At 49.9% G+C, this 15,213-nt stretch overlaps 1 protein-coding gene across 1 annotated transcript in view; it reads left to right on the top strand.

The window, feature by feature from the left end:
• Nucleotides 1-15,213, top strand: part of LOC126527018 (uncharacterized) — a 164,596-nt gene that overhangs the window by 131,039 nt on the left and 18,344 nt on the right. The window contains exon 3 of the mRNA XM_055068520.2: nt 2,797-2,967. Coding sequence (XP_054924495.1) covers nt 2,797-2,967 — 171 coding nt within the window. The remainder of the gene's footprint in view (nt 1-2,796; nt 2,968-15,213) is intronic.

A 15,213-nucleotide genomic window follows, 5' to 3' on the forward strand; every position in this document is an offset into this window, starting at 1 on the left:
ATCTCTTTCTAATTTCTTTAATGTGTTCGTCGACAAGTTCAAATTAACGAAGTCTTCTGGAGAGGCATTTCGTCTTCGAATAGGAAATGCTTCCTTCTTTATATCTCGCTGCGCTCTTGGTATCATTCAGGTATTGAGCAATTTAACGTGTGAAGAAGCGCCGGCGACATACTGTACTTGTTACCGACGTTTCCAATTAATCAGTCAGTCATCCAAATCAGTCAGTCCGTCAGTCAAAACCCGCGCTTCTTGTTTCATCAGCTAACTACTTAGTAATGCTCAGCTGCGTTTAAAATGGTCGTTGCTAAATCGCGCGCGACGATTAGCTGCCGTGCGTCACCTCTCCGCGGCCTTGGACGCCCGTCCCGCTGGCAGCGGTCGTGTGCGCTGCTCTGCCCTTGACCTTAGCTCGGCGTTCGCGTGTGGGGGCCTGCCAGGGATTGCGTGGGTTTTGTTTTGCCTCGCGGGAGCTGTCATCCGGACACGCCCATGTTTAGGCGGAACTCGCACGAACGGTGCTGGAGGTTTCTGTTTCGCGACGGAGGCCCGTTTCGCTCATCACTTATTCCCAGGTAACTCGGCACCCGTCACCAGCCGCACGCGCCCGAAACTTCGCCGCTCGTCACCTTTATTTCGACGGTGGTGCGTCTTTGTCCTTTGGTTTAGGGCCTGTCTTCTTTTTTTTTTTTGTTCTTTTTCCGTGACCAATCACGAAGATGGGCCCTGCAGCCTGTACCGTCGTTTGTGCCTCTGCTGGAAGCGTTTTTACAGTCAGAGCGGGTCCTTTAATAATATTGGGTGACGCTGTCACCTTTAGTATGGTCCCTAGCTCGTCGGCAGTGGTGCGCCGTGGTCCTCTGATTTTTTAGGGCCGATTTTCTTGCGTGACTTAGTGACGAGTGCGCATCCCGCGAGGCTCGCTTCGGCTCTGCTGTCGTTTGCCTCTGCGCGAGATATTTTTGCAGTCCGAGTTTCCTGTGTGTTGTGTCTTAGCAAAACTTCATAAGTTGAATTCATACAGCCATTACAGCTACGAGTTTTACACTTCGTGTAATATTCTAACATGTTGCTATCGCAACATGTTGCGATACGTTATGTTACGTAACATGTTATGTTACGTTTCACGTTGTTATCGAAACCTGAAACTATGATATTTTCTTGTCATCCACCACCTACGATCCCGGTGGTGACGTGCGTAAGCGGAACGCCGCTTATGCTACTGACGAACTGCGAAAATAATTAGAATAGAATCGTTCCATTATCCAGGCCTTAATTGCTCGCTCCCTTTCCGCCTCTCCATTTTTCTTTAGTTCCTAGTGCTTGAAATCCTTTCTTTGTCATATCTGTATCTGCCTTCTCTATTGCGCCCTTCCTACCTCAATTCCCTTATTTCTTTACTCTTTATTTTTCCTTCTTCCTTCGTGGACTGTCGTGCTAGTGGGATCTTTACGCGCTGGCCGGCAACGGTGGTAGCAAGCTTGAAGTCGTCCATATTAAAGTAGCCTGCGTGCCTTTCTTTGTTTCGGGGAAGAAGAAGGGGGGGGAGGGTGATCGGCAGAGATTTGCTGTAATCGATGTTTTGGACGTCTCGCGTACATAGCTTTAAAGCTTAGCGACGGATAGTTGCGTCAGAAAGCAGCTGTGATTGACGTCGTACAAGGGCGTAGCCGAAGACGGCGGCGCAGTGGACGAAAATGAGGTGCTGCAGGGAAAGGGTGTCAGTTTGGTTTCGCAATCCGCCACAGCGGAGGGGCGGACCTTGCTATAGCATCGCCTCGACGGATATTTCCCAACAAATAAAGCATGTCACGGGGAACGGGCATTTGACGTTGAGGAATAAATTATGTATGTAAAGGGAATGTCGGGCACTTTTCCTGGACTAAGTTTGTGTTCGTGCCTACCATAGCGACACGAAATAAAAGCAGGCTATCGGAGGGCGGCTTACAGAAAGGTCAGCTTAGGTGGCGTTCTAACCTCGCTCGAGATGGCGGCACCATCGTGCGAGGGCCGTCGTCACTCGATCGAGTCGCAGCTGCCGCGTGCAGTCATTGACTCTCGCAGCGTTGCCCTTAGGAACGCGTCGTGGAATGACGCGCGAAGTGCTCGGTTCGCGCACTGCGGCTCGCTCAAGGTGCGATGTGGTTGGCGGCGCTGAGCTTACTGGAAAGCAGCGTCATTCTGAATATCGGCTAGTTGGAACTCAAGAACAGTGAGTGCGACAGTTGGTTGCCGTTCTCGTCTTGCATCATTGCGCAATGCATCTCTTACGACTAGTTTCTGAGGGTGACTTGGGAGTATGACTATAGTTACAGTGTGAGCCAGAATAGTGTTTATTGAAAGTAGATCGACTCCGCGACATCATAACTGTCCAGAGACGGAGATTGAGTTGAAGTCTAACGTCGTACTATGTGTGCACCTGTTTCCGTGAGCCTGTTTGGCAGTAGTTGGAATCTCTGAATTCTGGAATACGCACCCAACTAGCCCGACATTGATTGTCTCCCTCACAGCGAAACACAATGCTGGGGAGGTATTCTGTAAGAGTCCACCTAGTGGACATGTCCATTTCGTCTGCTGTTGAAGTTCTGATTGGCTGGGCTGCGCGTCCGCAGCACCGAGGCGCCACAGCCAATCAGCACTTCAGAAGCAGACGAAATGGACATATCCACTAGGCGGACTCTTACAGTATACCTCCCCTGCTTAGATTAGGTGATCTGGCGAGCAGGTGCGCGTTCACGGCATGACGTTGTCCGCGTGCTTAAATGTGCGTGTTTTTCTGTTTCTCCCTCTCGGTCGCAGGAGGGGCGAGGAGGAGGAGGCGTGGCGCGTGCGAGTGACCCTGTACGAGGCCCAGCGACCGCACCTGGTCTCGACGCCGGAGTCGCCCGTCGGGCCAGACCAGCTCCCCCTGTTGGCCCACTCCGCCGCCAACATGGCCAGCCAACCGGACGGATATGTCAGGCAGCAGAGGTGAGGCAGGCAGGCCGTCCGCCTGTGTGTGTATGCATTCCAGCACTCTCTCGGTGTTATGAACTCGCATTAATAACTGTGCGCGTGTGTCACGGACCAGGACTGTGGTTGAGGTTTTTACGTGTATCCGTTTCCTCTTTTATCTTCTTTTCTTGTACGGTTAGTATGCTCGAGTGTCTGTAGTTTGCGTGTTATGTTTGCTTTCCTATATATCATGTTTTTTATTGGGGAATGAGGACGTAGCATTCACTAAAGTTGATGTTTGGGCCTGTTGGTGCATCATCAGTCCTGAATACGCGGTCCGTTACCGACAAGGACGACAGAGGACAGAAATGACGTACGCATAGGGCTCTTACGGTGTCAACGCCGTGTGTGCATCATTTGCTTCCTTCTGCCGTCCTTGTCCATAAAGCGTAGTCAGCTATAAGATGGCTCTTTTGGAGTGCAGCTCTGAGGCGCCAGTAGCTGGGTTGATCGCCGGCGTCCCTCGGCGTAACCGCGCTAATGTGCTCGTGCCACTGCTAGCGCGTTCGTTGTCGTCGTCTTCCACAGCTGGCTCAGATGCCGCTCATTATGCCAGCGTTCCCACACTGCCCCTCCCTCTGCGAACGCGCTGACGGCACTGGCCCACAGCCAGTCGGTGCGGTGATTTCGGTCTCATATTATTTGCCTCAATATATCGCGAAATAAAAACACGTATACAGCTGCGTTCAAATTTCACATTAGGGAATATCGTAATCGTCGAACATTTTTTTTTCATTTTCCTACAGTTTTTAGACGGCAAAGAAACCGAATGACAGTTTGAGCTTGTGGAGCATGCATGGAGGAAGGAAAAAAGAGGAGGGAGCATACCGCAACGCGATTGAAGCCGATATCTGCTGGGGCAGGGGTGGCCTAACACGTGATCACACGTCAAAGTGCGCGGCTAGTTTCAGTGTTCCCGCTCTGCAGGCAGAGCTACGGCAGAGCAGCTGAGCAATCGCACACCGAATAAAAACTACTGGCATACATACTGGGAACCAAACGTTTCAGCAAATCTCGATTCTTGCTCCGTGATCTCGACGCAGGAGGTCACGTGTTGGGCCACCACTGTGGCTTCACAGAGCATTCGCTTGCCAAGGCTGGCTACGTGACGTAATGCTCCCTCCTATATTTTCCTTCCTCCACGTTGTAAGGTATGTGTCACGTGATGTTACGTCACAAGGCTCCATGGTTTTCATTTCATCTGCGCGTACCGACTCGCGTTACCGCCAACATACAGTCGTACCTGAAATATTCAGACAAACCTGAAAGAGCTGGCAGGTGAACGTCTTTTTTTACTTTATAGTATATAAAAAGATAACCTTGAAAACCAATTGAATCTGCGTGTAGCATTAAACGCAAGGTAATGAAAAAAAATCACCTCTGTCGCGTGATTGGTGTCTAATTACGGACCGCCAGGGACACTGCAGTCGCGTGACGAATCTATCCGCAACGTCACCCACCGCATTAAAAACACTTCCGAACGAAGCCTCTAGTGACTTGAGTCCTGATTTCTTTCTCGCACCTTGGTGGTGAAACTTGCGTTTTCCACTGCGTTGAATGATGGCAAGTGCGTTTGGAGTCTGTTGGAATGCGACAGAGATGTTTCACGCGCGTAGTTGCAGAAGTGATCTTGAGAAGTAGTGGCCTGCAGTAAAATTGCGGTAGGCGAGGCGCGATGTCTAAACAGTCTGTTATCGAGTGCCATTCTGTTGTCCTGTAGACTTAGCAGGTGTGGTTGGCAGGCGAGACGGAAAACATTCCAGGTGCTTTGCTTGCAAACAGCAAGACGGTCTATATACCATTTAGTCAGCACCACGGGCAGCGCTGTGCCTGCGACGCCAGAAACTTCCGGTCGCATGTCGTCGGCAGTCAGGGTTGGCAAAAACAAAAAGAAAGAAACGTTTTTTTGTCAGTTGGATGCATGAGGGACTAACCGTGAACAAGAGCACAAAACCAAATTCCTTGTTGGATACCATGAAAACTTTTGAGACACTATCACGCTGGTTGTCGTGAACTACCTGTCCACTCGAAAGCGCCTTTCTATGGGTTATGTTTCGTTCCTTGGGGGAGCACTGCCATTATAGAAGACTTTGGCTGTTGCCTATGTATATATATATATATATATATATATATATATATATATATATATATATATATATATATATATATATATATATATATATATATATATATATATATATTCTTACGGGAGGTGAATAGTCTGTCAATCACAAGTGCCCTTCAGAGCAAGCATCTGCAGACTGGCTACTGGTGTGCATGAGGCAGGACACGCGAGTAAACGCGGCCTGGCGTCGTGGATGACGATGCGAAATATGGGTTTTACGGTGCGTGCGCACAGAGCGGTTTCCGAGTATACGCATTGGTTAAACCGCCATTTTTATTGTGTGTGCAAGCCTCTTGCAAGTGCTTTGCTTAGATGGTCCAGTAGATGTCGCGCAAACTGCCTATATTCCCTTTGAAACTACATCAGACTTTCTAGTGCGGGATAGGCTTAAAAGTGCGTACAGTCACTGTGCCCGTGCCTTCGTTATTTGCCTCGTGACGATGGTGCGAGGTGAACATATTTCAAACGCCCCCAAATGGGTACTTAGGGCTTGCACAACTTCATAGAATGCGCAGTCACTAGCAGCTATGCGAGATTTGTTCACTGCACCGGTGCACCGGAAATACACGAGTCATGTTAAGCGGCCAAAATTTTGAGCTGCACTGGGAACCCTTGTCGTTCGCCAACGCTCTTGCCTCATAGTTGGTTATTTTCGACCAGTCAAAGAAGCAACGAACTGTCAACGTAAATGCTATTTTACCCTGACTTTTCGAAGTCACAAGTGAGAAGTAACCTTAGAATCGCGTCCACGTTGCCCTTCGAGGATCTTGCGGTGAGATTCATTATACCGTTGTTCAGCCAGCCAAGTGAACACGGCTGTATGCATATGAAATGCCAACGGATGTTGGTGCTTCGTGCGTAGTAATCTGGCCATGTCTCATCCTTCGAACAGTACAGAGGGACAGTATAGTGCATTAATCTCGGGCGTCCTCGACTGCTCAAGCTCCATCGATTGTTCATCGCGACGTTTCAGAACCGTTTTCGGTGCCCGCCTGCGCTATTTGTGGAGACAACGGGCTGTTCGTTAGGGGCGTCCGGCAGAAAGGGGCCAGCGAGCCGCCGCCCCAGACAGTTCTGGACCGCTTCCAAGGGTTAAGACGCGCGCGTCCCGGCGATAGCGACTGCCGCTGAAGAGGCGTCGAGCACGTGGAAGACGGTAACGCGAGCAATTCCTGGATAATGACTTGTTGTGGGGCTAGTTGGTGCGTAGCCATTAGAACGAAAGCAGAGAACACGAACGGGACACGAAAGGCGTAGTGCTTGTGTCCCGTCGTTCGTGCCTCATTCGCGTGCTCTCTTTTTCAATAATTTCCTCGAGCTACGAAGCTACCAGCGTGGATGGGATTTCATAGCTCATATAGAGGGAAGGCGGCATCGTTAACCGTGAGAGCATCCGACTGGTTGCCCGATATATATGTGCTGGGGGAGGGAAGCGTAGAGAGAGAGAGAGAGAGAGAGAGAGAGGTGGTGAGCACTCACAGCTATTACCACGCTGGTCAGGAGAGCTCACACAGGCCATTATTTCTCAAAGAGCACAGCAGTGCGTTAATTGCCTTATTGGCAGACCGGAGGTGAGGTCGGTGTTACCTAGGATCGTCTGGCTGGACGTTCATCGATCATTCAGTAGTCCCGGTGTGTTGGAGACGGATTCCACAGGCCAGAAGGGCAGATATATGTCGAAGGCTCTGCGTTTATGTAATTTGCAACAGAACGTAGTGTTGCGTTTTTTTGCACGCTCTCTCAACTAGATCGCGCAGTGGTGCCGAGATTACGGATAAGTTCACGACAATCACAGTTTCTGTGTGCCGAGTTGTAAAAGGCTGCTGATGCAGATTTTATTTTCGCAACAGCATAATTTCGTGACAAATGTCACGAAGGGCTGATGCCGTGACGTCAGAAGGTTTTGTCTAATTGAATCGCCATCGTCAGAGCAAAGCTAGTACATTGTAAACCGATCTCGCGAGCCGTTTTGCTGCTCCACCGCTGCAGGGAAGGATGATTGTAATGATAGCCCTTAGATGGACAAATGGCAGTCAAGACTGGCAGCCCGTCTATATTAATTGTTGTGTTATATTAATTGTAATAATAATGATCGTAGCGATAAAGGTTATGCTGTGCCGCATCCATTCCTCTTTTATGGCGTGAATATGGTTGACGCGACAGCCGTCATCGTGCTTGTATACAGCAGCTGCTCATTACGGGAGCGGCGGTGCTACACAGACGAGGGCGAACAGACGAACAGAGGACGCGGGCGTGTTCTGTCCTCGTTTGCCTTGCGCTGCCGCTCCCGCAACAAATGAACGCAACTAGTTTACGCTGTATATTAAGACACGCCCTGTCGATCTTCTACACTGAATGACTTCACGATAGCCAACTACGCCCTAGTCATAAGCTGTTCTTGTCAACTTCTTCGAACCCTTCCTCTGGATCACTTGACGTCAGCTACAGCTTCCGCGCGCGACGTCTGCAAGCTTTCACTGAAACAGTCGCGATCTTCGTGACTACCCGCGCGTTAATGATGATTTCGGAGGCCACAACACAATATAATTCGTTCGCAGCCTCCTGCCGTCTGGCTTTGTGATCGCCAGCTCACCGTTGCCAACGGCCGCGCGTTGAAGTGACAGATCATTCTGGGCTGTCTAGGTGGAAGCCGTTCGTCTAGGCGCTAATCCTAATCTGCAGAATGTAGCGCAACCGCCCGTCGCTTAACATTGGGCTTGGTGCGGAGGGGACGCGAAAACTCGAGGGTAGCGGCGCTGATTGACGCTTATTTATAGCCGCCGTGGCTTTTGTTTCTGTGTGGCCTTGAAGGCGGAAGTAATTTTCTTAAGGCATTGTCTGACGAACCTGCTGCGGGCTAACCAAGACGGCCGGACCGCTACCCGCTAGAGCGCCCACGCGTTTTGAAGCGACGCCAGAAAATGTTCTAACTGGATGACGGAAACGGTCGGCCATGCGTCGAGAGACTTCGCACGCCAGCATCGACGTGCGCTGCGATGAGGTGCTTCGGGAACTTATCCGCGTGGCTGGCGACCAACGTGGTGAGGAAAGTGCCGCAGGAAGATTCTCTAAGACTGATCCAGCGGAGAGAAAAAAAAAAAAGCATTGAGAGCCCTCCCATTGTGTGAAGATGGAAGACCAGCGAAGCTGTATTGCTCAAGAGCGATATTAAGTTCTGTATGGTGGTATGCTATATTGGTTGAATAAAGACACAAACACAACTTCCTTATTTGTTTCGTCTTTTATTTTTTATTTATTACTTCTTTCTTTATTTTTTTACTTCTTTATTATTTATTATTCTAATTTTATTATTGTATTAACGCATCGTCATAGACTAGCGTTTGGGCAACAGCGTTCATCGCTCCGGCGCATTGTTTTTGTCAACATCATAACGTCGTTGTTTGTTTTGTCTTTTTTTTTACCTAATACATATACATATACAGGTCCCCGAGCCCACAGGGGTATGTGCCGTTGAGCGCGGACCCTTTCTGCACTATCACCAGGATCGGCCCTCATGATGATTTGTTGTCAACATCTCGGACACATTTTTTTTCCGGATCCTAGCCGTGGTCCGCTTTGCTGTAAAAAATGCAGTTTCGCCCAAATTTCGAAAGCACGGGACAGTGATAGTGTCTATGAAACTCCCGCCGGCTGTGAATCTTTCTTGGCAGCACTTCGTTCCTAAGCAGTGTTTTATAACAACGGACTCGTAAGAGCTACACGGCGTCGCAAACACACCCCTCAGACATACAATATAATAACTATTGTTTCACGTGGCCAGGTCACTTGCCTTTATCGCCAACTAGCGATTACTATTCGCATGCATCAGAAATTACGTGCACCGACTAACAAGGATGCGTGTATATAGTGCGCGACCATAAGGATGCATTAACGACTCTGTGTCGAACGTTGCTGCGAAAGGCGTACGTAAATTCATACTGGTTGCCTCTTCTATTTGTCGTCCCGGATTGTCCAGGAATTCGCGAGACGCCGCATCCACGACGCTCATTGGCTGAGAGCACCGTTTCGGTTTGTCCGGGACTGCCAAAGACGGCTAATCGAAGACGCCTATATATTGCCCACCAACGACGATGCTTTGTACATGTACACTATATTATACCGTTGTTTTACCTACTATTGAATGTGTTATGGCAGATGCCCTAGGACAGCTTCATGCGCATTTAAGCGACTCAAAACCACGTGACGGCTGCCGCTGTAAAAATTCGCACATACGGACAAAGTATACGAAGCAGTGACAGGCGACAGCTGGCACTCCGTCTAACGAAACCCGTGCAACGCAGCTGAAGCTATACGGATCCTGCCAGCCACCGAAGAACGAAAAAGAGGAAATATGCCCGTACGCTGTTCCAGTGTGCACTAAACATGCAAATGATGTTTTGGTGCAGCTTGCGTCATGTGCACGAAATGATTAATGGCGGATATTAGAGAAGAAGGACCCTTCTGATTCTCGTTCCCGATTTACTGACGTGATCTGTAGGTAATATTAGCCAATGCTAGTTGGTTCATCTTCAGTGTAAGTTAAAAAAGCGCGACTGAAAGAGTAAGAAAAATGCGCACCAAAGGATAAGCGGCTGACCCGGCATGTGGACTCGGCGCTTGTCCTGTGGTGTGTTTTTCCTTTGTGTCCTTGTTTCGGTCGCGCTGTTTTAACTTGCATATCCGTAGCCGTGATTGACCTGCACAGATTTGGTGAACCCGCCGTCGTAGCTCAGTGGCTTGCGCTGCCGAGCTCGAGGTAGCGGGTGCGATCCCGGCCGCGGCTACCGCATCTGTGTACGGGCGGTGAAGTGCAAGAACGCTCGCGTGCGTACGCTGAGGTTTACGTGGTATGCGCACACTTACTGGTCGACATCGGTCCGGAGTCGCCGGCATTTGGCAAGGCTGAGTGTATTGCAATGTTATGCGCCTGTTTAGCGCAGTATCACGGTCAGCGTTTCCTAGCCAATCTAGGTGACGTTATCTGGCGCGAAAAGAATCCGCAACCCCTTTTAACCCTAACAGTGGGCTTCAAATGCATCAATGTTTTTATAATTGTAATGTTTAATTTGCCAAATGATATCAGCGTAGTCCAATTTTGTGTCTTGTCTATACATGCGCGCAATTTTTTTCTCTTTTGTTCGATGGTTATACATTACTGTTATTCCACAATGTTTAATCAATAACTATTGTGTCCTGTTAAATTCGTGTCTAATAATAATGCTGTTCTACTATGACTGTAAGCTTGTGTGTATTTCGTGCTTGATATTTTTGCTTCTTGTAGTAAGATGTCACTGATTCGAAGAACTTTGTACGTATTGAGAGTTGGTCAAGCTGATTGAGTGCAGCTTTTACTCCCGCTATCCTTCATGTGCAAAACATAAACGTAAACGTTCGATTTAACTCAATATCTGTATGGCCTGTCTGATAACCACGTAGTTGGTACGGTGTCGGCCTAGCCCGAGACAGAGTGGGGTAGATAATCGGGTGTGCCCGAACTCGTGTGATTTACTACGTCAGCTCAAAAGTATTACGTAATTAACGTCGTGCAAACATTAAAAGCTACTAGTGGCAGTTCAAAGGGCTAATGTTCATGTGACGAAACAAAGCACGGTAATTAAGTCAGCGTGCGTTGCTGCTGCTGCCGACGATTTACTGGCAATGTAACTTGTAACTTGGCGGTGACAAATAGTCACCTAGCCTGCTTGAGCTACTCAGGTATGTTATACATGCTTTTCATTCTAGCATTTTTGTATAAATCTCTTTGTATACATCTCTTGTATACATCGCTGACCGGATGTTTGCGTGCCATCTCAGGCAACCGACGTTGTTGTTCAGGTTGCTTTTAAAATATTTGCTCAGAATATGTGAAGTTCGGAGGCATGACAAATCTCTCTAACGGCATCCCTCTTGATCGTTTCTTTTTTTTTTTCGGCTAGCCGTGAGGTACAAGATATACTTTTGAAATTCAAGGTCACGATGGGGGCCGACAAATGGAAGCACTGTGGGATAAAATTTGGCGTCTACATGGGTGGGTCTACCTTTGTCAAACGCGGCCTTGTCATCCTTGGCGTGTTAGTTTTAGCGGTTAGTTACTACAACCACTGACACTATACGTGACGTCGCTCTACTAACTCGTTAAAACTAACACGCCAAGGATGACAAGGCCGCCTTTGACAAAGATGGGCTCACTCATGGAAACGTAGGCCGACCTGTCTGGGGCACCTCTGTGCATCCAACTTTTATCCGGCAAGATAGGGTTGGTATTTTAGACGAGAATGGCGTCACAACCGAGTCTCCGGCACAACACGCTTACGTATAGAGAATACACTTGCGCTGCACTGTCGACATTTACGCAGCCTTGTGGGAGACAAGTGGTCTCTATGGGCATCGACGCGTGGTGTAATGACTCCTGTTGAACTCAAATACCTTCAGCGTGCTTTAGTTCAGGATGTCGCTTAGGATGGAAGATACGAAGGCTGTCTTCGTACACGTTTCGTGTTTTCTTATGTCTTATTCTTAGTTTATAGATGGATGGTTCGTGGAGCTGGCGCTTCGAAATTTCCGGTGCTCCCGCACGGTGTCGCTACGCGGAGCGATACATTTATTTTGCTGTCAGTACTGGCTGTTTTGGCCCGCGCTTTAGCGGGGGCCGCCAATATGGCATCCGTGGCGGCGCCTGGCGGTGGGCCCCGCTGGCGGCGCGTGTGGCAGGGGTTCAAACCTGGCGTGGGCGAGGCGAACGAGTCCCGACCCGGGGTTGCACTCCCTCCTCCGAGAAGACCGCGATGAAGGAGGGAGTGCGGCGCATGCGCAATAGGCGTTCATCTCGCCGGCCTGTTGCTGCCTTCTCCCTCCGCAGCGACCGCTCTGCGAGAACGCGAAGTTGTCGTCGTCGGGCGGACCCAACCCCGCGAGCTCCGCTCCGGCCGGCCGACGCCTCCGCGTCTGCCCCCGAGGGCTCGAAATAGCGCCCCATCGGGAGGAGGGGTGCCCAGGTCCTTTATTTTAACCGGCCGCGCCTTCTCCTTCAAGTGCTGCCCCCGCGTTTGACGCAATGGGTGCGCGTGTTTGAGAAGAGAGCTCGTCGAGCGTGCGAACGACGTCGCTCCCATGTCCCGCTGCAACCGCCGCCGGCGCCCGAGATGAGCGTCGACGCTAGGCTTCACCTCTACTGCGTGGTCGTGCCGCGGACCCGGTACGTACCACAGGCCGCATTCCGACGAGCCAGGCTGGCGCTCGCTGGCTCGTAGCCTGCCGCTTTCCCGCCTGCGTCGGGTCACGTGATTGGAGTTGTTAGCGTTGCGCCTGCTCGCGCGTGTGTGTGCGTGCCGTGCTTCCGTCCTGTGACCGAGAGACCCATGCGCTCAGTTGAGTGCCAGCTGTTCTCTGACTGACGCAGTGAACGGCGACGCCAGCAGAGCCGAGCATGCCACGCCAGCGCCGTTCCGATCACACACGACGCGAATGGCTGCTTGGTCGTCGCGGTGGCATGCGGCCGGCGCCGGCCTTTGACATAGTGTTTGTGCGTGTGCGAGCGTGCGTGGTTATTTTGTGTCTGGCATTTCTTTTAAACCTCGTTTCGCCTGAAGCTCTGATTTTTTTTTTAGGGGGGGGGGGGGGGGGGGGCGGTCACATCGTTTGTTGACGCAGCAGCCAGCCAGCTTGCTACATTTTTGGACCAAGGTCCCCTTTCGTGTTTTCGAAAGCGCGGTACGGTTGCGCCATCTCATCTCCCTGTTCCAAAGCCGCGTGCGGCGCTCACTTATGCAAGGCCTGTCGGAGAGGAAGTGACGCGATAGAGCAATTTTAGTCTCATAGCAGCCGTGCATATGTGCAGCCGCTGATATCGCTGCCATTTGGCGGGGCTGTCACTTAAAGAGAAACGAGTATGCATGCCTGGCATCTCGCAGTGAATGCGCGAAGCGTGCTACCCGTCATTCACCCGCAGAAGCCTCGTGGTGCGCATTCGGGCGTATTTGCGGCGTGTGGCACCATGCGATACACACTGTACAGCCTGCATTGCGTGGCAGCCTGGTTACGCACCGCCGACAGGGCACGGATACGCCACACGAAAAAGTAACGAAAGTGTGTCGAATATTCGAAAATTTCGAATAACCAGTCGAGTACTGTCAAAGTCAATCTGGTCTTCGAACTGAAAGTCATTATTCGTGAATGCCAATATTCTTGTTTCGAATATATTAGAACGTCAACCGAGAACGATGAAACATAATATTGGAGCAAGAGTGCGGTACATTTAGCACCGGCGGCCGTAGCGTATAGTCATAAAACACAAGTATAACGTGGCGAAACGCGTGCGATACGTGGCTTGGAGAGCCGAGACCTTTGTGGCTAGGCCGCTATAATTCTCAGTCACCGTAGAATCCTGAGTGGACCAACGGGCTTCTTACTTGTTCATAATGCTTTATTTGTTCTTTTAAGAAACAACGCTTCGTAATTTTTAACTGATGACAGCAACCTGGTAATGTTGTGAATGTTTACTAGGACGGGAATATCGTTTTATATTATTTATTTCCAATATCCCAAAGGTCCCGGAGGGGGTTTTACATATCATGAGGGGTAGGCGCGTACAGTCATGGGTGAGCTGTCCAACGATGTGTTTAAAATTACCAGCGTTCGAATGACGTATAGCTGCAGCGGGAAGGTCATTCCGGTCCTTTGACTTTCGAACGAAGACAGATGGGCCGTTGTACGGGCTGGAAGAGGATACACGGCCTTGTCGCAGTGAAAACTGCTTGTCATTATTCAAAAACTATTCCAAAAGTATTTGATTCCCTTTTGGCGCAGTTAGATTCGTATTCGATTCGGTCTCAAACATATACATCCGTACACCCCTAATAGTTAACGTGGCTTCGTTGCATAACATCATACGATTGCCGGTTTATACAGCGAGCTTTTACCACAGGAGCGGTACTAAAATGTTTCCCGTATTGTCTGATATAAAGCGTGATGATTTCTGTAACCACTTGATACAACACCGCGAGCGTGCTTTTTTTTTTATTTATTTTGTACTCAATCGATAACAGATCCAGCAGCAACGTCACTACTCGGTCTGTCAGGTAACATTGTGTAAGCAACGCTTCACGAGATGGCACCGCACGTGGCTCGACTTACCTGCATAGTTTCCTCGTGCTATAGGGCTGAAACGGACCTGTTGGTATCGTCGATTCGCGTTTCAGACAGACGCACGCAACGAATTTGCGACGTACTTCCGGCGCAGTGCCATGCAGGCGCCGTGCGTGGGTGTGTCGAGTCACTTCGCTGTCGACACGGCTGGAGTGCCGCTACGCATGCAGCGGTTGAACGGCTACATAATTGGTAGCTGAGACTGAAGCGAGCTAGATGTGCTCGGCGCATTGTTAGTTGGCTGCAGCGCGCCCATATCGCGCGCAATGTGTAAAGTATAAAGTATAAACCCCATGCAAGCGATCTTGCGCGCGACATCGACAAGCGACGCGATGGAGATGGCTGGCGCGTTCGCTCTTCGCCTACAATTCGTACCCCATGCGAGCGATGGCTTCGAGCGACGTCTTCCCAGTGTTGCTGGTATGGGGGCAGCAATATAGGCGCCGTAACTAGCGTGACGCGTGCTTTATTAATTTACGTTGATGTGTTTTACTGTAAAATACAGCGTAAAATATTTCTCAAGGACTTGCGGTGGGTTCTTATCCTTGCACGTATAAAAATTCAATCGTTAGCTCGGTCTGTGCGACAATATTGGTAGTATTTGAGTGGTGTACATCCAGTTCCGGCATCGCGTTATCGGCTAATCGTTCATAGTACTTCCGGGCGACGAGCGACGAATTCTAGATTTCCAGAACCGAGCGATCGAGCGACAAGACCGAGCGCAAAGTTCCTTCCTTCCTTAACGGATGCTTCTGCGGCGCCTATAGTTGAAAACGCGCCGGAAGTGTGTTCCACGTTGCCACTTACATTAGTACTGCTCTGTCGCGTCATGTGTGACAGATGATGCGTAGAAAGGAGATCGTTGCCGAAACCAACACGTGACAAATACTTATCCATAACCTATGTTATGCAAATCGGATTGACATATTCCGTAAATGGAAAGTCTTTCAAGC

The sequence above is a fragment of the Dermacentor andersoni genome, chromosome 9, assembly GCF_023375885.2.
Source record: "Dermacentor andersoni chromosome 9, qqDerAnde1_hic_scaffold, whole genome shotgun sequence".
In the NCBI taxonomy this organism is placed as follows: Eukaryota; Metazoa; Arthropoda; class Arachnida; order Ixodida; family Ixodidae; genus Dermacentor; species Dermacentor andersoni.